We start from the raw sequence: 20,659 nt of genomic DNA, 5'->3' as shown, positions 1-20,659 counted from the left end.
TATGGCAATAGTGTGGGACAACTACATTTTGTTAAAAAAAAAATCACAACAGTTGTATGACATTGAATACCCCAATTATGTTTTGATTATTTTACTGATATTTTATTTAGAGATTAGAAAAAACGTTTCTTTACCATTCATTTTTATCATTGAAGATCAAAAGTCTGGGTGTGGGACAAGCACAAAATGGCAATATTTGCATATATATATGTTATATATATATAATGATGCTAAAAAAAGGTGAAAAAGTCATCATAGACTACTAGAACAAATTTCTTAACACACTTTCATTGTTAAAAATAACTATAAAAGTGTGAAATTTCCCTTTTTTCTGTTTTTCATACAATATGATCAAAGGACATAAGTGCCTGTAGTCTAAGAATCACCCTGTTACATTTCTGCTGGGGGTTACATGAGGTTAAGAGCAAATACAGTCAACAAGTTTGCAGGTCAATATGTTCTTGTTGAAAATCATTATCTGCACAGTGACAGTGTTGTTAAAATCTTTTTTATCTGCACAAAAAAGTACATCTTGTAAAAAAAAAAGAAAAATTTTTTTAAATAAATAAAAAGCTAGTGTCATCCTGAAAGACACAACAGTAAGCAGGCTCACCAGTCAGCCACCAACCCAAGGTCTTGGTTTTTACTTCTTTCAGATGTGACCCAGTTAGCACCATGGCCTAAGCACGACATGACATATTTTGAGCACATAAGCACACACATGGGAGGACCACTTCATGGCTATAAAAACCTTACTGTAAGCTATGTTCGGGGTCTTTCTTGGATGGAGTTCCCACAAGCTCTGTCCATGAGAGAACCAGACCTGTTCAACTTCACGTGAAATTCAATAAATTGTGTTTTCTGTAACAACTGAGTCTTGTTGATCAAGGACAGACCAAAAGAAGCAAGGGCTTAGCAGTTTGGTGCTGAAACCCGATGGTGTGATCATGATCTCTGACTGTGGGAACATCAAGGATGGAGGACAATATTTTCTTCCAAACCACCGAAAATAAAGTGAGCAGAAAATCTGTTGTATTATTATACAGAATTTCTGCACATTGAATATTATACAAATAATGAATGGTTATGAGTTCAATGGTATGAATATTTCATGAGGTGAAAGCTGGAACAAACCATTCAATGAGGCGAAGCCGAGTTGAATGGTTTGTTCCAGCTTTCACTGAATTAAATATTTGTACCACTGAAAGAATGTAAACACATTCATTATATATAATGGCTAAAATAGATCACTGTCATTTGATATCTTATTAATTTATAAACAACAGAAAAAGGACTTACATTTCGGTGTTCCACTGTGACGTGTAGTCCGTGATGCTGTGCACTGACTTCGGACTTCCATTAAAAAAAAAGACTTTATCTAGTTCGTCAGTCCAGCCAAAAATCACATCGTTTCATGTGAGCAGCTCTTCATGCATCCAGATGGCTTACAGCGGAGTGGATTGTGTGTGTGGCAGCGTCAGTTAACTCAATCAAATCATGTTGCTGTCCCACGCACGCACACATGCAATCGGCTTGGTCGAGCCGTGTACCTCCTCAGTGCAGCGAAAAAAAAAAAGTCACGTCAGAAATGAGTCCAGGTTTTCTTTCTCTTTTCCTGCTAACAGACAGCACAGTGGATTTGTTTTGTGTGTGTGTGTCTTACAAGAATTAGCAGTGTCAGTTAGCTCAAATTATGTCTCAGGAGAGTTGTGTCCCAGGCGCGTGTGCGCGCACACACACACACACACCCCGGTCGGCACTTGTGCGTGCGTGAACAACAAAAATAAGACTGTATACGTCGTCAGTGCAACGGGAAAAAAAATCACGTCAGAAGTGAGTCCAGCTTTTGTTCTTTCTTCCTGCTAACAACCTCCAGGCAGCACAGTGGATTGGTTTTGTGTGTATGTGTGCGCACACGTGTGCATGTGTGTGCATGGGCATGCATGGGCACGCATGTGAGCGTGTGTGCATGCACGTAAGAGTGCAATCAATCAATTTTATTTATATAGCGCCAAATCACAACAAACAGTTGCCCCAAGGTGCTTTATATTGTAAGGCAAGGCCATACAATAATTACGTAAAAACCCCAACGGTCAAAACGACCCCCTGTGAGCAAGCACTTGGCGACAGTGGGAAGGAAAAACTCCCTTTTAACAGGAAGAAACCTCCAGCAGAACCAGGCTCAGGGAGGGGCAGTCTTCTATTGGGACTGGTTGGGGCTGAGGGAGAGAACCAGGAAAAAGACATGCTGTGGAGGGGAGCAGAGATCAATCACTAATGATTAAATGCAGAGTGGTGCATACAGAGCAAAAAGAGAAAGAAACACTCAGTGCATCATGGGAACCCCCCAGCAGTCTAAGTCTATAGCAGCATAACTAAGGGATGGTTCAGGGTCACCTGATCCAGCCCTAACTATAAGCTTTAGCAAAAAGGAAAGTTTTAAGCCTAATCTTAAAAGTAGAGAGAGTGTCTGTCTCCCTGATCCGAATTGGGAGCTGGTTCCACAGGAGAGGAGCCTGAAAGCTAAAGGCTCTGCCTCCCATTCTACTCTTACAAACTCTAGGAACTACAAGTAAGCCTGCAGTCTGAGAGTGAAGCGCTCTATTGGGGTGATATGGTACTATGAGGTCCCTAAGATAAGATGGGACCTGATTATTCAAAACCTTATAAGAAGAATTTTAAATTCTATTCTGGAGTTAACAGGAAGCCAATGAAGAGAGGCCAATATGGGTGAGATATGCTCTCTCCTTCTAGTCCCCGTCAGTACTCTAGCTGCAGCATTTTGAATTAACTGAAGGCTTTTCAGGGAACTTTTAGGACAACCTGATAATAATGAATTACAATAGTCCAGCCTAGAGGAAATAAATGCATGAATTAGTTTTTCAGCATCACTCTGAGACTACACCTTTCTAATTTTAGAGATATTGCGTAAATGCAAAAAAGCAGTCCTACATATTTGTTTAATATAAACTTTGAATGACATATCCTGATCAAAAATGACTCCAAGATTTCTCACAGTATTACTAGAGGTCAGGGTAATGCCATCCAGAGTAAGGATCTGGTTAGACACCATGTTTCTAAGATTTGTGGGGCCAAGTACAATAACTTCAGTTTTATCTGAGTTTAAAAGCAGGAAATTAGAGGTCATCCATGTCTTTATGTCTGTAAGACAATCCTGCAGTTTAGCTAATTGGTGTGTGTCCGCTGGCTTCATGGATAGATAAAACTGGGTATCATCTGCGTAACAATGAAAATTTAAGCAATGCCATCTAATAATACTGCCTAAGGGAAGCATGTATAAAGTGAATAAAATTGGTCCTAACACAGAACCTTGTGGAACTCCATAATTAACCTTAGTCTGTGAAGAAGATTCCCCATTTACATGAACAAATTGTAATCTATTAGATAAATATGATTCAAACCACCGCAGCGCAGTGCCTTTAATACCTATGGCATGCTCTAATCTCTGTAATAAAATTTTATGGTCAACAGTATCAAAAGCAGCACTGAGGTCTAACAGAACAAGCACAGAGATGAGTCCACTGTCCGAGGCCATAAGAAGATCATTTGTAACCTTCACTAATGCTGTTTCTGTACTATGATGAATTCTAAAACCTGACTGAAACTCTTCAAATAGACCATTCCTCTGCAGATGATCAGTTAGCTGTTTTACAACTACCCTTTCAAGAATTTTTGAGAGAAAAGGAAGGTTGGAGATTGGCCTATAATTAGCTTAGATAGCTGGGTCAAGTGATGGCTTTTTAAGTAATGGTTTAATTACTGCCACCTTAAATGCCTGTGGTACATAGCCAACTAATAAAGATGGATTGATCATATTTAAGATCGAAGCATTAAATAATGGTAGGGCTTCCTTGAGCAGCCTGGTAGGAATGGGGTCTAATAGACATGTTGATGGTTTGGATGAAGTAACTAATGAAAATAACTCAGAACAATCTGAGAGAAAGAGTCTAACCAAATACCGGCATCAATGGTACCAAACGTATGGAACCAAGCCACACTCTGAGTGCAATGCAACACAAAGGGGATGAATTAATCCATGTCATGTGACATACAAAGCACCAATCAAATGACAAGGATCCACTCTGCCGTTATATAATTCCTAATGTGTGTTGTTTGGGAAATAAATAAATTGAATAATGTCCAGTAAATTAGTCAAAACAGAGATTGGATGGATTTGATTTGAATTTAATTTAAAGCAATCGAATTTCATGTGAAGTTAGTAATTGCGCAGGCTGACATTTGTTGGGGGGTGAGACTGCAGGTGTTAATCAATCAATCAATCAATTTTTTTATATAGCGCCAAATCACAACAAACAGTTGCCCCAAGGCGCTTTATATTGTAAGGCAAGGCCATACAATAATTATGTAAAACCCCAACGGTCAAAACGACCCCCTGTGAGCAAGCACTTGGCTACAGTGGGAAGGAAAAACTCCCTTTTAACAGGAAGAAACCTCCAGCAGAACCAGGCTCAGGGTGGGGCAGTCTTCTGCTGGGACTGGTTGGGGCTGAGGGAGAGAACCAGGAAAAAGACATGCTGTGGAGGGGAGCAGAGATCGATCACTAATGATTAAATGCAGAGTGGTGCATACAGAGCAAAAAGAGAAAGAAACAGTGCATCATGGGAACCCCCCAGCAGTCTACGTCTATAGCAGCATAACTAAGGGATGGTTCAGGGTCACCTGATCCAGCCCTAACTATAAGCTTTAGCAAAAAGGAAAGTTTTAAGCCTAATCTTAAAAGTAGAGAGGGTGTCTGTCTCCCTGATCTGAATTGGGAGCTGGTTCCACAGGAGAGGAGCCTGAAAGCTGAAGGCTCTGCCTCCCATTCTACTCTTACAAACCCTAGGAACTACAAGTAAGCCTGCAGTCTGAGAGCGAAGCGCTCTATTGGGGTGATATGGTACTACGAGGTCCCTAAGATAAGATGGGACCTGATTATTCAAAACCTTATAAGTAAGAAGAAGAATTTTAAATTCTATTCTAGAATTAACAGGAAGCCAATGAAGAGAGGCCAATATGGGTGAGATATGCTCTCTCCTTCTAGTCCCCGTCAGTACTCTAGCTGCAGCATTTTGAATTAACTGAAGGCTTTTTAGGGAACTTTTAGGACAACCTGATAATAATGAATTACAATAGTCCAGCCTAGAGGAAATAAATGCATGAATTAGTTTTTCAGCATCACTCTGAGACAAGACCTTTCTGATTTTAGAGATATTGCGTAAATGCAAAAAAGCAGTCCTACATATTTGTTTAATATGCGCTTTGAATGACATATCCTGATCAAAAATGACTCCAAGATTTCTCACAGTATTACTAGAGGTCAGGGTAATGCCATCCAGAGTAAGGATCTGGTTAGACACCATGTTTCTAAGATTTGTGGGGCCAAGTACAATAACTTCAGTTTTATCTGAGTTTAAAAGCAGGAAATTAGAGGTCATCCATGTCTTTATGTCTGTAAGACAATCCTGCAGTTTAGCTAATTGGTGTGTGTCCTCTGGCTTCATGGATAGATAAAGCTGGGTATCATCTGCGAAACAATGAAAATTTAAGCAATACCGTCTAATAATACTGCCTAAGGGAAGCATGTATAAAGTGAATAAAATTGGTCCTAGCACAGAACCTTGTGGAACTCCATAATTAACTTTAGTCTGTGAAGAAGATTCCCCATTTACATGAACAAACTGTAATCTATTAGACAAATATGATTCAAACCACCGCAGCGCAGTGCCTTTAATACCTATGACATGCTCTAATCTCTGTAATAAAATTTTATGGTCAACAGTATCAAAAGCAGCACTGAGGTCTAACAGAACAAGCACAGAGATGAGTCCACTGTCCGAGGCCATAAGAAGATCATTTGTAACCTTCACTAATGCTGTTTCTGTACTATGATGAATTCTAAAACCTGACTGAAACTCTTCAAATAGACCATTCCTCTGCAGATGATCAGTTAGCTGTTTTACAACTACCCTTTCAAGAATTTTTGAGAGAAAAGGAAGGTTGGAGATTGGCCTATAATTAGCTAAGATAGCTGGGTCAAGTGATGGCTTTTTAAGTAATGGTTTAATTACTGCCACCTTAAAAGCCTGTGGTACATAGCCAACTAACAAAGATAGATTGATCATATTTAAGATCGAAGCATTGAATAATGGTAGGGCTTCCTTGAGCAGCCTGGTAGGAATGGGGTCTAATAAACATGTTGATGGTTTGGATGAAGTAACTAATGAAAATAACTCAGACAGAACAATCGGAGAGAAAGAGTCTAACCAAATACCGGCATCACTGAAAGCAGCCAAAGATAACGATATGTCTTTGGGATGGTTATGAGTAATTTTTTCTCTAATAGTTAAAATTTTGTTAGCAAAGAAAGTCATGAAGTCATTACTAGTTAAAGTTAATGGAATACTCAGCTCAATAGAGCTCTGACTCTTTGTCAGCCTGGCTACAGTGCTGAAAAGAAACCTGGGGTTGTTCTTATTTTCTTCAATTAGTGATGAGTAGAAAGATGTCCTGGCTTTACGGAGGGCTTTTTTATAGAGCAACAGACTCTTTTTCCAGGCTAAGTGAAGATCTTCTAAATTAGTGAGACGCCATTTCCTCTCCAACTTACGGGTTATCTGCTTTAAGCTACGAGTTTGTGAGTTATACCACGGAGTCAGACACTTCTGATTTAAAGCTCTCTTTTTCAGAGGAGCTACAGCATCCAAAGTTGTCTTCAATGAGGATGTAAAACTATTGACGAGATACTCTATCTCCCTTACAGAGTTTAGGTAGCTACTCTGCACTGTGTTGGTATATGGCATTAGAGAACATAAAGAAGGAATCATATCCTTAAACCTAGTTACAGCGCTTTCTGAAAGACTTCTAGTGTAATGAAACTTATTCCCCACTGCTGGGTAGTCCATCAGAGTAAATGTAAATGTTATTAAGAAATGATCAGACAGAAGGGAGTTTTCAGGGAATACTGTTAAGTCTTCTATTTCCATACCATAAGTCAGAACAAGATCTAAGATATGATTAAAGTGGTGGGTGGACTCATTTACTTTTTGAGCAAAACCAATAGAGTCTAATAATAGATTAAATGCAGTGTTGAGGCTGTCATTCTCAGCATCTGTGTGGATGTTAAAATCGCCCAATATAATTATCTTATCTGAGCTAAGCACTAAGTCAGACAAAAGGTCTGAAAATTCACAGAGAAACTCACAGTAACGACCAGGTGGACGATAGATAATAACAAATAAAACTGGTTTTTGGGACTTCCAATTTGGATGGACAAGACTAAGAGACAAGCTTTCAAATGAATTAAAGCTCTGTCTGGGTTTTTGATTAATTAATAAGCTGGAATGGAAGATTGCTGCTAATCCTCCGCCCCGGCCCGTGCTACGAGCATTCTGACAGTTAGTGTGACTCGGGGGTGTTGACTCATTTAAACTAACATATTCATCCTGCTGTAACCAGGTTTCTGTTAGGCAGAATAAATCAATATGTTGATCAATTATTATATCATTTACCAACAGGGACTTAGAAGAGAGAGACCTAATGTTTAATAGACCACATTTAACTGTTTTAGTCTGTGGTGCAGTTGAAGGTGCTATATTATTTTTTCTTTTTGAATTTTTATGCTTAACACACAGGTGTTAAGTCAAAAAGTATTAAGAGGCCTGATTGGGTGAAAGACCCCTTTGCCGAAATCTGTCACTTGGACTGAAGACAGCTGCGGTAGCTGTTGCCCATGAGAAGTGTGGAAGCACGGCTGCGGGAATCACGACATGCTGGGGCTGAGTCTGTGCCGAACATGGGAGGGAATCACCCTCAGTAGACAGACGAGAGTGGCCTTGGGGCATGAGTCCATCTGAACCTGGGAGTGATTCACCTTCACTAGGAGGATGTAAAGGAGGTTTCTGTGATTTTTCCCGTTAATGTGTAGGTTGTGGGTAGGGTTGCCAACCGTCCCTTGAAAAACGGAATCGTCCCTTATTTGGAAATAAAAGTGTGCGTTCCGTATTGACCTGAAACGGGACGCAGTTTGTCCCGTAGTTCTGTGAGAATCAAAAAGTCTGTAAAATGTCAATGGAATTGACTGGCGCTTTATATGGAAACTTACGGTAAATTTGATCCCAGCCTCTGTCCTGCTTTTCACCAATGAGCTGACAGACACGAGTTGACGATACAGAATAACTCTTATCTCATTGGTCGAGGGACATCTGCTCGCAAAAAGATACCTACGTCATGAGCCGACGACGGTCGCTGGACGACAATAACAAATCAGCATGGCTGATATCGATACAGACACCAACACTGGCACTGCAGATATGCCTACGGACAGCAATGTCTGTAACGTCGTTACTACTCCTCCTAAAAAAAAAAACAACAAAACAATAAAGAATGCAAAAATACAGGGGAGAATGAGAAAAGGAAAATGGCTGGGTGGAAAAGGTGCGCGACAACAGTATTGTTTACTTTTCAGACTTTATTTTTTGCACTTCTTATTACACTAAATGTGTAAATGTGCACTGTTACATTGTTTTGCACTGTTACATTGTTTTGGATGATGCAAATTTTCTATTGTTTTTTTTTTGTTAATTTATACAATTTAAGTTAAGCAATAGCACTACAGAGATTTATTTTTAAAGAAGACAGAATGCTCATATTGAAATTGTGAGTGAAAATTTATTTTGCACTAAAAATAAATTGCTAAATAATATTTTTTTTTCCACGTGTTCATATCAGAACAAATGCATGTATGCATCTACCTAAATTCAGGGTCAAGTCAACAGTCAAATGGTTAAAAATCATTTCACACAGACGCTGGGAAGGGTGAAGGCAATGGTCAGTCGGCCGGTCGGCCCTGGCGGTGAGGTGTCCCTTATTTATTTTTCAGAGAGTTGGCAACCCTAGTTGTGGGGAGCGAACTCACAAGACTCTCAAAAACTGACAGGAAGTGGATTTACAGCTTGTAAATTGATCACAGCGCTCTGCCTGTCTCTTCCACCTGTCTCAGCGCTGCACCCAGATGGCCCGAGGATCAGGAAAGTTATGTGATTGAAAAATGTTGCATTTGACATTTATACAACCCCTGGCAAAAATTATGGAATCACCGGCCTCGGAGGATGTTCATTCAGTTGTTTAATTTTGTAGAAAAAAAGCAGATCACAGACTAAGTCATTTCAAATGGCAACTATCTGGCTTTAAGAAACACTATAAGAAATCAGGAAAAAAAAATTGTGGCAGTCAGTAACGGTTACTTTTTTAGACCAAGCAGAGGAAAAAAATATGGAATCACTCAATTCTGAGGAATAAATTATGGAATCACCCTGTAAATTATCATCCCCAAAACTAACACCTGCATCAAATCAGATCTGCTCGTTAGTCTGCATCTAAAAAGGTGTGATCACACCTTGGAGAGCTGTTGCACCAAGTGGACTGACATGAATCATGGCTCCAACACGAGAGATGTCAATTGAAACAAAGGAGAGGATTATCAAACTCTTAAAAGAGGGTAAATCATCACACAATGTTGCAAAAGATGTTGGTTGTTCACAGTCAGCTGTGTCTAAACTCTGGACCAAATACAAACAACATGGGAAGGTTGTTAAAGGCAAACATACTGGTAGACCAAGGAAGCCATCAAAGCATCAAGACAGAAAACTTAAAGCAATATGTCTCAAAAATCGAAAATGCACAACAAAACAAATGAGGAACGAATGGGAGGAAACTGGAGTCAACGTCTGTGACCGAACTGTAAGAAACCGCCTAAAGGAAATGGGATTTACATACAGAAAATCTAAACGAAAGCCATCATTAACACCTAAACAAGAAAACAAGGTTACAATGGGCTAAGGAAAAGCAATCGTGGACTGCGGATGACTGGATGAAAGTCATATTCAGTGATGAATCTCGAATCTGCATTGGGCAAGGTGATGATGCTGGAACTTTTGTTTGGTGCTGTTCCAATGAGATTTATAAAGATGACTGCCTGAAGAGAACATGTAAATTTCCACAGTCATAGATGATATGGGGCTGCATGTCAGGTAAAGGCACTGGGGAGATGGCTGTCATTACATCATCAATAAATGCACAAGTTTACGTTGATGTTTTGGACCCTTTTCTTATCCCATCAATTGGAAGGATGTTTGGGGATGATGAAATCATATTTCAAGATGATAAAGCATCTTGCCATAGAGCAAAAACTGTGAAAACATTCCTTGCAAAAAGACACATAGGGTCAATGTCATGGCATGCAAATAATCCGGATCTTAATCCAATTGAAAATCTTTGGTGGAAGTTGAAGAAAATGGTCCATGACAAGGCTCCAACCTGCAAAGCTGATCTGGCAACAGCAATCAGAGAAAGTTGGAGCCAGATTGATGAAGAGTACTGTTTGTCACTCATTAAGTCCATGCCTCAGAGACTGCAAGCTGTTATAAAAGCCAGAGGTGGTGCAACAAAATACCAGTGATGTGTTAGAGCATTCTTTTGTTTTTCATGATTCCATAATTTTTTCCTCAGAATTGAGTGATTCCATATTTTTTTCCCTTTGCTTGGTCTAAAAAAGTAACCGTTACTGACTGCCACAATTTTTTTTTTCCTGATTTCTTAAAGTGTTTCTTAAAGCCAGAAAGTTGCCATTTGAAATGACTTTAGTTTTGTGTCATGTCTGTGATCTGCTTTTTTTCTACAAAATTAAACAACTGAATGAACATCCTCCGAGGCCGGTGATTCCATAATTTTTGCCAGGGGTTGTATGCGGTGACTGCTCGCGTTGTACACACACGGTATGTGTAAAAGTAAAACTGCATTTTGTCTGTCCCGTGGTAACTAAAAGAACAGTACATATCATAGCGTCCCAGAGGAGATATGAAGATATCAAATAGACCGAGAACATGGCCATGAGACATACTGCCCAACAAGGGCTAATGGCATTCCAGTGCAAACGTAACCTTCAAAGGCAACACTGGGATAGTTTATTTTTCATACAACGTGGGTGGTTTTCCTATATGTCTTATTTAAATTCTGTCAAAAGCTGTTTATTCAACAACAAAGACTGGAGGAGAATTCCTGGATTGACAGAGTGACCCGTTTTTAGTCCTGTCGGGAAGCTGAGGTTGGGTTTAGGTTGTCAGTGGGATTTTTAGGGAGCTGTCAATAAGTGAAATTTGAAACATGCTGGACTGGAATTGTCTGTGCAGATGGTCAGCCCCTCTGTGCTGAAGCGTCACAGTTGAATTCCAACATATGGCAGTTGCTCCATTCTCATGCTGACCTAACTGTTTATAATTTAACTGTGTGTTTATAATTTTTTTGCAGACTAACTCGCCCTGACAGACAAAAAGGTGATAATAATTGTTGTGTACCCTGAAGGTGTTTCAGGGAAATCAGTTGTTTTCCTTGAGGGTGTGCCAAAGAGAATCTGAGGAAAAGGTGGAAAGTACTTGTTGGTGGAAAACGAAAAAGTGACACAATGGATTGAGAAGCCAATGTGTGTTGGAACTGAGCGACACAAGTTGTGTATCTCCATCAGTTTAATCTGTCACCTGGTGGAGTTAGAGGAGGTGCCTTGCTCATTAACATGAGCAAAATGGATGGAAACAGTATGTAGGGGATGGCAGACAGACAAGAAGGTTTATGTATGTGTGCACAAAGGATTATGTGAGAGAGAAAAAGGGGGCAAGTTTTTGTTGTGAACTGTATGTAGTTAAAGCTTTTATCCATATTTAAATGTTTTATGTTTGAAAGGATTTCTGTTGTGCTCTGAGCAAAAACATTAAATTTTTGCCTAACGGACTGCCGAGTAGTACGCTGTTTTTAATGTGTGTTTCTATGTTTAACATGTATGTTTGAACAAAACTGGACCCCACTGCGTCCAGAGATTTATTGTAGAAAAACACGCTGTGCTAAGAATTAGCTTAGCAGCTTTCTAAAACATCAGCTAAAATTGACGCTGATCAAATGAATAAAAGCTAATGGACAAAAATGACGAGTTCTCTTGCCGATGTTAAACTCACAACACGCTAAAGATTAAAACTTAGCAGTGTAACACGGGTTGTTAACCTAGCTTGCCTCCGCTAATACCTGCGGGACGTCAGAAATTTAAGATTTCCTGTTAAGGTGCATTGTGGGAGCTGCAGTGACTTCAGCAACATTGATCCACAGGACCCAAAACGGCCAAAAGAGAGTTTTCCAAGTTTATTCCCTCTTTTTAAGCAGAGTGCTAATGCCTCGTTTCAGAAAGAAAAGACCAAACACGACAGGGAGTTGTCGAGTGAAATCCCTGCCTTTCTGGATCTCCAAACCTTGTGAGCAGTGCTGCCATCTACAGGTGGCAGACTGTATTGCTTCCTGTCTGGTTCAGAAAGATCACTAACCTTGTAAACACTTTTGGTCAGTTTAATGCTGTAAATACATTAAATTAATCAAGTACACTTATTGTAATATTTTAACCATTACAATCACTTTCAACTAATTAAGCTGGTACCCTCTTGATGCAAATAAATACCTCAGAAATACACATCATATAATATTATTGATTTCAAAGTTATTAACATCATTATGGGGTGTTGTGAGTAGAATTTTGAAGGAAAAAAATAATTTTCTCCATTTTGGAATACGGATCACCTGCAACATAACAAAATGTGGAAAAAGTGAAGTGCTGTGAATATTTTCTGGATGCACTATATTTACTAGTGATATGCACTTTAAGTGCTCTGCATTACATGTAGTGAGCATAGATTATTTTAGCTCACCAAAGTGCAGGGCCTGATAATTAGCATGAGTAGAATTTTTGTAGAACACATTAAGTGAACAGGTTGTAGAGGACACACAGAAATATAGAGCAGCAACTTCTATTCATTCATGCAAATATTGATATGAACACGTGATGAACTGGACAGGTAACACTCAAAAAGCAAGAGGAATTATGTTAGGTATAACACTGTATGTGACACTCCCATACACTACACAATTTAAAAAAAGTAGGAGGCTAACCTTTAGAACAGCAGTACTCTACTGTTATCAGGTTATATTCACCATTCTGCAAATTAACCTTTAATTAAAAAAATATCTTGTTCTAAACTATATCAATTTAACTGATTCTTTGCAGATGTGCAGCAGTTGGTGATTAAAGAAGAAATTCTCTCTGTACCGCAAGAGTGGGATCTGAGTGGTGACCAGGAGGACATTAAAGAGGAAGAAGAGAATCTCTGGATAAGTCAGCAAGGACAGCAGCTTCACCATTTGGAGGAGACTGATGTCTCTAAGCTCACGTTCACTGCTGTCCCTGTGAAGAGTGAAAATGACAAAAAACCACAGCCATCACAGGTTCATCAAAGCCAGAGTGATGAGACCACAGAGGCTGCACCTGTAGCCAGCAGCTCAACTGTACACAGAACACTGAGAGCACAGACTGATGGAGAGGACAGTGGAGGACCACAACCAGCAAACAATTTGAGTCCGAATAGTCCTTTCCAACCAGATACCATTGGTGGGAGTTCAGACAGTTCTGAAAATGAAACTGACAACAGCTGTGAATGGAAACAGACCAGAGGCCTGAGTTCAGGATTTAACTTGCAGACAAACAGCAATGACTCTGTTTGTAAAAGCAAGTGCAACATTACTAAGAAAGACTTTAAATTCTGCCAGGGTAGAAAAGCATATGGTCACATGCATGATGCAAAGCAAAGCACAGGAATGCAAGTAAGTGAAAAGCCATTTAGCTGTCCTGACTGTAGCAAAAGATTTGGTCTAAAGGGCCATCTGAACACACACATAAGAATTCATACTGGAGAGAAACCATTTGGCTGTTCTGAATGTGGTAAGACATTTGGACAAAAAGGCAATCTGATCAGACACATGAGATTTCACACAGGACAGAAACCATTTGGCTGTTCTGAGTGTGATAAAAGTTTTGGGCAAAAGGGTGATTTGATTACACATATGAGAATTCACTCAGGAGAGAAGCCATTTGGCTGTTCTGAGTGTGGTAAAACATTTGGACAGAAGGGCAATCTGATTACACACATGAGAATTCATTCAGGAGAGAAACCATTTAGCTGTTCTGAATGTGGTCAAAGATTTGGGCACAAGAGTGATGTGAACACACACATGAGGATTCATACAGGACAGAAACCATTTGCCTGTTCCGAGTGTGATAAAAGATTTGGGCATAAGAGCCATCTGATCACACACATGAGAATTCATACGGGACAGAAACCATTTGCCTGTTGTGAATGTGGTAAAAGATTTGGACAGAATGGTGATCTCATCACGCACATGAGAATTCATACGGGACAGAAACCATTTGCCTGTTGTAAGTGCGATAAAAGGTTTGGACAGAAGGCTAACCTGATTACACACATGAGGATTCATACAGGGGAAAAACCATTTGGCTGTTCTGAATGTGGTAAAAGATTTGGACTAAAGGGCAATCTGATCACACACATGAGAATTCATGCAGTGAGCATGAGCCAGCACCAGTCTCATCCAGCGGAAAAGTAACTATCTTTTATGACAAAGGGATCCCAGCAGGATGACATATCGAAGGAGGTGCAATAAAACCTGATATTGTCATCTGGAACAAGCAAGAGAAGACAGCAAAAATTATTGATGTAACAGTCCCCAATGACTATGGCCTGAATAGAGCTGAAAGGGAGAAAATCACAACATACCAAAACGTTAAAAATTACCTACGAACAACATGGTCATTGAAATAAATAGATATCATTCCAGTTGTGGTGGGAGCAACCAGGCTTATGAAGAGGAACCTGAAAAAATCCGAATCCCTGGTCACCCAAGTGCAGATAGCTGCAATTCAGGGGATGTTCACCATCTTGAAAAGAGCCCTCAGATACAATGCCAGCAGTGTTTAGGGTGCAACTTTAGACCCCAGGTCTGGGGCCCATTGCATTCTACTAAAAAGCAAGCCAGTAGAAATGGAAAAAACAAAAAGGACAGAATATATCGCCCAAGTAGAGAAGGCAGTCTAGGTCTCACTGAAATCAACCAGAGCATCTATAAGTAGTATTGGACAGCAAGGATTCTGAAGAAGTTGTCATTAAAAAGGTAGCACATCACAGTGACACCTTATCCTGACAGACCTCAGTTATCAAACTTGCAAAAAAAAAACAAAAAAAAAAAACCTTTGTCTGAGACCTCTTAGAAAAGAGAAAAAGCAACAATCTGACACCTGCAACAAAACTATCGAGACAGACCGGGGAAAATACAGCAAAAGAGAACAAAACTTCAAGTGGACAGATGGAAACAGCACAGAAGGGCTGGACAATCCCAAGAAAAACTTAAAAAGGAATACATAGATAAACATGGAATCAATACAGTGGCTCAAAAATGGAGAACTTAGTTTTGATGGAAAAAGAATTATAGTTGGAGTACAAGACCAGGGACTTGTAACCAATGGTTTAAAAATGGCAAGAATTTCACAAAATGATCAATTCTGTCATACAGCTGTTGAGAGTTTAAACCATCCAATATCAGCATGCCAGATCCTCATGGCACATGGACATTTTACATCCTGACACAATAAGATCTCTAAATATCTACATTGGAAAGTATGCATGAAACTGGAGGTGGAAGTAAAGGAAAACATCTGGGAGCATGAGCCCAGCAGAAAAGGAACTATCTTCTATGATAGATATCCCAGCAGGAAGACATATCAAAGGATGTGCAATAAAACCTGATATTGTCAACTGGAACAAGCAACAGCAAGCAGCCAAAATCATCAATGTAACAATCCCCAATGGCTATGGCCTGAATAGAGCTGAAAGGCAAAAAATCATGAACATGGTCATCGAAAGAAATAGATGTAATACCAGTTGTGGGGCAACAAGCCTTATGAAGAACCTTGAGGCAATCCCTGGTCACCCAAGTGCCCATGAGGTCCTGTTTAAAAAAAAAAGTGGGCCGCCTTTTGCATCTGTGCATGCGTCATTAGCTGCGGTTCACGGATTAAAACCACCTTTCTGCTTCAAACTGCACTCCAGTCACCTTCTATCTCAGTGGCAGATATCTGAAGCTTTCAACAATAATTTCCACATAAATTCAGCATTATTTCATCATAAAAGGCGGCAGAAGCGATCAGAGCACCGCAGCTAAATGAGCTGCTAACTGATGTGTTCACTGGGCATCGGTCATTTCAAATAGTCACGGAATTCCACAGAGTTTCTGCTTAAAACTGACTTTAGAATGATTTAAGAGGTTTTACCTTTATCATCTGATGGTTAATAATCCCATTAATCCATTTGATTTCTTTGGGTGAAGAGACTCCTTCTCAGACGTGCTGCTGTGGTCCGAAATGACCCATGCGCAGATGCAAAAGGCGGACCAATTTTTTAGGGGCGGACCGTTCGGTCTGCGACACCGGTTATCAGCAATTATGGGTACGGTCACCATCTTGAAGAGAGCCCTCAGACACAAACAAACCAGCAATGTTTTGGGTACAACTATAGACCCTGGGTCTGCGGTCCATTACGTTTTATATAACGGCTGAGTGGATCCTTGTCATTTGATTGGTGCTTTGTAGGTCACATGACATGGATTATTCATTCCATTTACTGTGCAAATTTGATTCTATACATTTTTGTGTCATTGCATGCTGCAAACCCTTCCCACACAGTCACACTAGTGGGGGCGGCATTTACCTAAACATGGCAGAGTTTATTTTGCTGCTGGACGACTATTTGAACAAGCTATTTCTTCTAACACACACACAAAAAACCCAAAACAAATCCCCTACACTATAAGCCATTTGGAGACATGAAGAGCTGTTAGGATGAAAGCCTGGACAAATATCTGATGGGATTTTTTGCTGGACTGAGAAAGTACACAGTCTTTTTTTGGGGGGGGGGACTACATCGTCAGAATTTTGACTGAGAACAATTTTGGACTCCTATGTAAAGTTTGTGTTGGAGTGTTGATGTCAAAGCAGGAGTGATGAACACCAAAATGTAAGACCCTGTTCTGTTGTTAATGAATTAATATCAAATGACAAGGATCTATTTTGGCGGTTATCTAAAACAATCAATGAATGTTTTTACATTCTTTCAGTGGAACGAATATTTCATGCGGTAAAAGATGGAATGTTCCATCTTTTACCGCATGAAATATTTGTACCACTGAACTCATAAACATTCATTATATGTATACTATTAAAAAGAAATGCAAGAGAGATGGAAAAAGAAACCATTTGGCTCTTCTGGGTGATGGTCTAGTGATTAAGGCGTTTGGCTTGAGACCAGAAGATCCTCGGTTCAAATCCCAGCCTGACTGGAAAATCACCAAGGGCCCTTGGGCAAAGTCTTTAATCCCCTATTGCTCCTGGTGTGTAGTCAGTACCTTGTATGGCAGCACCCTCACATCGGGGTGAATGTGAGGCATAATTTTTAACGAGCTTTGAGCATCTGATGCAGATGGAAAAGCGCTATATAAAATGCAGTCCATTTACTATTTCTTAGGCCTCCACAAATGGTTGTGTTCAAAATAATTGTGTTAAAACACAATTATTAAAAAAAGCAGGGCTGTGAAAACTCCGCGGATCTGCGGGATTCTGCGGATTTCATCATGGGTAGGGGGGTGGGGTGTTAGTGATGTACTCTTTAATCGTGAACATCACTAAGTTTTTAAAATTCTTATCGCACAGCGTTCTCTTTTTTTATGACAAGAAGTCCGCGGACACTGATCTGTGTGTTACAGATACAAATCAGTTTCCTCGGATCCGCGGAGTTTCGTGGATCCGAGTGTCGTAAAGCAGGACTGGTTGGTTGCTGCAGCGACGCTGTGTGGCTCCTGTGCGACGCTTGAGCTAAACTTAGCATGTGGACATCCCAAACTTTTAGAGCTTTCAAGTTTTTAAAAGAAGATTTGTGCAGCATGTCTGTGTCACGGACCAACGTCGCGCAGAGAGAAGATGGCGAGAAAGACTTTGAAAAAGTCTTATAAGGACAAGAATCTGTGGAATTGTGGCTGGCTTCATCAACACACCTGAAAGCAGGCTCGGACTGATAATCTGTGATTTTGGGCATTTGCCCGGTGGGCCGCTGCACGTTTAGACGTGCGTGGGCCAGCCCTCCCATATTTATAGAGATTATGGAAATATACAGTGTTCGTGCTGCTGTCAACACGAGGAAAGTCCGTGATCGGTGAAGCTACAGCATTTAATCGGCGCAGCTGCAGAGCCACTTCCTGAATTTGTGTCAAAATAAAAGTTCTGTAGTGTTTCATACACGGCGCAGTCTTATTCTTGGTTTCAGTTTTGTTTCCGTTTGATCACACAACGGAGACTTACATCGAGCACAGTGAATGACATGACCAACAGCCAATGACAATGGAGAAGCATACAGGGTGGCCAATCAGATTGCAGGAAGAGCAGGCGGCCGCTCCCGCCCCTGTGAATGTATTGAGTCCTCGGCGCCTGGACTTCTGTCCGCTCTTCTACTGATACAAGGTTGGAATCGTTTCTTTTATCTTAATTAACTGTGTTTTACTTTTGTTAATCTTTAAATGCAACAGCTACAGACTTCAGCTCCTTAATTTGCTGCTGTGTGAATCCTAGCAGTGGTTACACATTACCTCTCTCTCTCTCTCTCTCTCTCTCTCTCTCTCTCTCTCTCACACACACACACACACACACTTTGGAGACAAAAACTTTTTTTCCGCTTGTGTGCTTTTGCTTCCGTTTTGTCAGACCCGGCGCCAGAAAAAAAAAAAAAAATCACAGGGGGCGGGGTCACCCCCCCCCCCCCCCAAAAAAAAGTGCGCACCGGAGGAGACGTGCGCTTCTGGAAAGCTCGTGTATTTACGCTGCACCGTTGTAAGAGACTGACTAAGAGTGAAGAGTGATGACAGTATTTTTTTTAATTATTATTTGAACGTATAGACGCTCGGTCAAGTGATCTCCTGCATACCGCACAGAGCCGGTGTTCTGTCGAGATGAGGTGCGCCAACTTTCGACACTCTGAGCTGTGACGTACCTTCGCATTGTCCAATAAGAACGACGCGTCGGGCCAAAACACGGAAGACTCATGGCAGAAACCACTGATCTCTACAAAATGGATTGGACCAATCCGATTGGTGCAGAAACCACTGATCTGTACAAAACATTAACGTGTGACAGGACTGCTCATTTATGGAGCAGTTTTCTGAAGAAAAATCATTGGAAATGTTTTTTTGTTATTGTTACCTCAAATTTTCTGATTACTGTTAAAAAAAAAAGTTTAGAACACTTGTAATTAAAACAGGTAAATAAATCAATAAATGGTTCTTTAGAAACCTTTCATCTGTATTAAAACCACCTGTTATTTCAGATGAGATAATTTCTTGTTTAACATAAGGAACCTCAGACATTTATTTTTAGACAAATAAAATAACATGGAAACTTGTATATTTTTTTGAAGTCTGGTAGATTATTTATATCTTATTTCAACCAGAAAAACAAACACTAAATAAATACAAATGTTTATTATAAATGCAAAAGGAAATAATTTAACAATGACTGCAGTGTGATTGTAAAGTAGGATTTCTGTGACATAAACCTCAATGACATAAACCTTAATGTTATCAGGACGCCCCCTCGTGGCGCCGGGTCCGCGTTTTGTACTATGATCAAGGTGAAATGACAGTGAAAGTGTGTGTTTAGGTGTGTGTTCATGGTGTTTAGGTGTATAGTATTTGTTCATTGGGGGTTCGGTATGGACAGGTGGGTGTGCATGTTTGGGGGTGGATTCGTCGGGCCAATAGTGGGCTGGTCCAGAGGAAAAATGCCAGGGCCGAAATTTGTTCCCAGTCCGACCCTGCCTGAAAGATAAAAGAAATGGGAAAAGTGAACTGTGCCCTCTGAGGAAAACAGAATTTTTCTCTCCCTGGAAAATAAACATTCTGCTGTTCAAACAGGATTTTAGACAAGATTATGTGACTTTTTTTTGCTGATCTAGACTTTATTTCATTGTAAAAAATACATTGTGGCTTTGAATGGATTTAGACTGCATGAATTTACACAAGAATGTGACTTTTTACTATAAGGTATGTTATTGATATTTTACCATGATTTTTCCAAATATTCTACAAGCTTTAGCTGTGGTTTTTGAAATGCTGTAACAGTCTTTTCAGTCTTCATAAATTTCATGTAGTTTTATTGTTCTGAGTTAATGCATAATTTGGTTTACAATTAAAAGGAAAATCATTCCTGGTCTTACTTCCATGTCATATTCTGTTATTTCAACATGATCTTTGACAGATCAAATAAAAGGCTGAATGTAGGATCATTTAAATATCCACTAATTTTGAGATTTGTTCTACCAGGAGATGCTGAAAAAGTATCATTAGATAAAAATTTAATTCTGGGGCCCCACAGTTCCCTAGACCCTGGCTCCTGGGGAGCTGTACCCCCCCAGACCCCCTCCACATTTTCCTCGGATTTCACAATTTTCATTTCACAGCCCTGAAAAAGAGATCGAAGCTCAAAATATTTAATAGCTTTTATTTATACATGCAAATACATTGGGAACATTCTATTTCAAATCAAAACATGAAGAAACATTTATCACATTTATAATTAATTTACAGAAAGTGAAGAAAAAGGAATGTTGGACTGTTAAAAAAGTCAGTGTCTGTATTTTTCTTCATAAACTCAAAC

The 20,659-nt window shown here is 39.9% G+C and overlaps 1 protein-coding gene and 1 long non-coding RNA gene across 2 annotated transcripts in view; one reads left to right on the top strand and one right to left on the bottom strand.

The window, feature by feature from the left end:
* The window catches only part of LOC117527214 (gastrula zinc finger protein XlCGF57.1-like), a 208,247-nt gene that overhangs the window by 62,750 nt on the left and 124,838 nt on the right, over positions 1–20,659 (top strand). The window contains exon 4 of the mRNA XM_034189430.1: positions 13,121–15,199. Coding sequence (XP_034045321.1) covers positions 13,121–14,514 — 1,394 coding nt within the window. The 3' untranslated portion in view covers positions 14,515–15,199. Of the gene's footprint in view, positions 1–13,120 lie in introns of the transcript that reaches the window.
* LOC117527217 overlaps positions 1–20,659 on the bottom strand; it is a 129,280-nt gene that overhangs the window by 16,350 nt on the left and 92,271 nt on the right. The window contains exon 3 of the long non-coding RNA XR_004565472.1: positions 9,437–9,444. This is a non-coding gene — a long non-coding RNA (uncharacterized LOC117527217). The remainder of the gene's footprint in view (positions 1–9,436; positions 9,445–20,659) is intronic.

This window comes from Thalassophryne amazonica, chromosome 16, assembly GCF_902500255.1.
Source record: "Thalassophryne amazonica chromosome 16, fThaAma1.1, whole genome shotgun sequence".
Lineage (NCBI taxonomy): Eukaryota > Metazoa > Chordata > Actinopteri > Batrachoidiformes > Batrachoididae > Thalassophryne > Thalassophryne amazonica.
The sequence above is the reverse complement of the archived record's forward strand: the minus strand, read 5'-3'. Positions and strand labels throughout refer to the sequence as shown.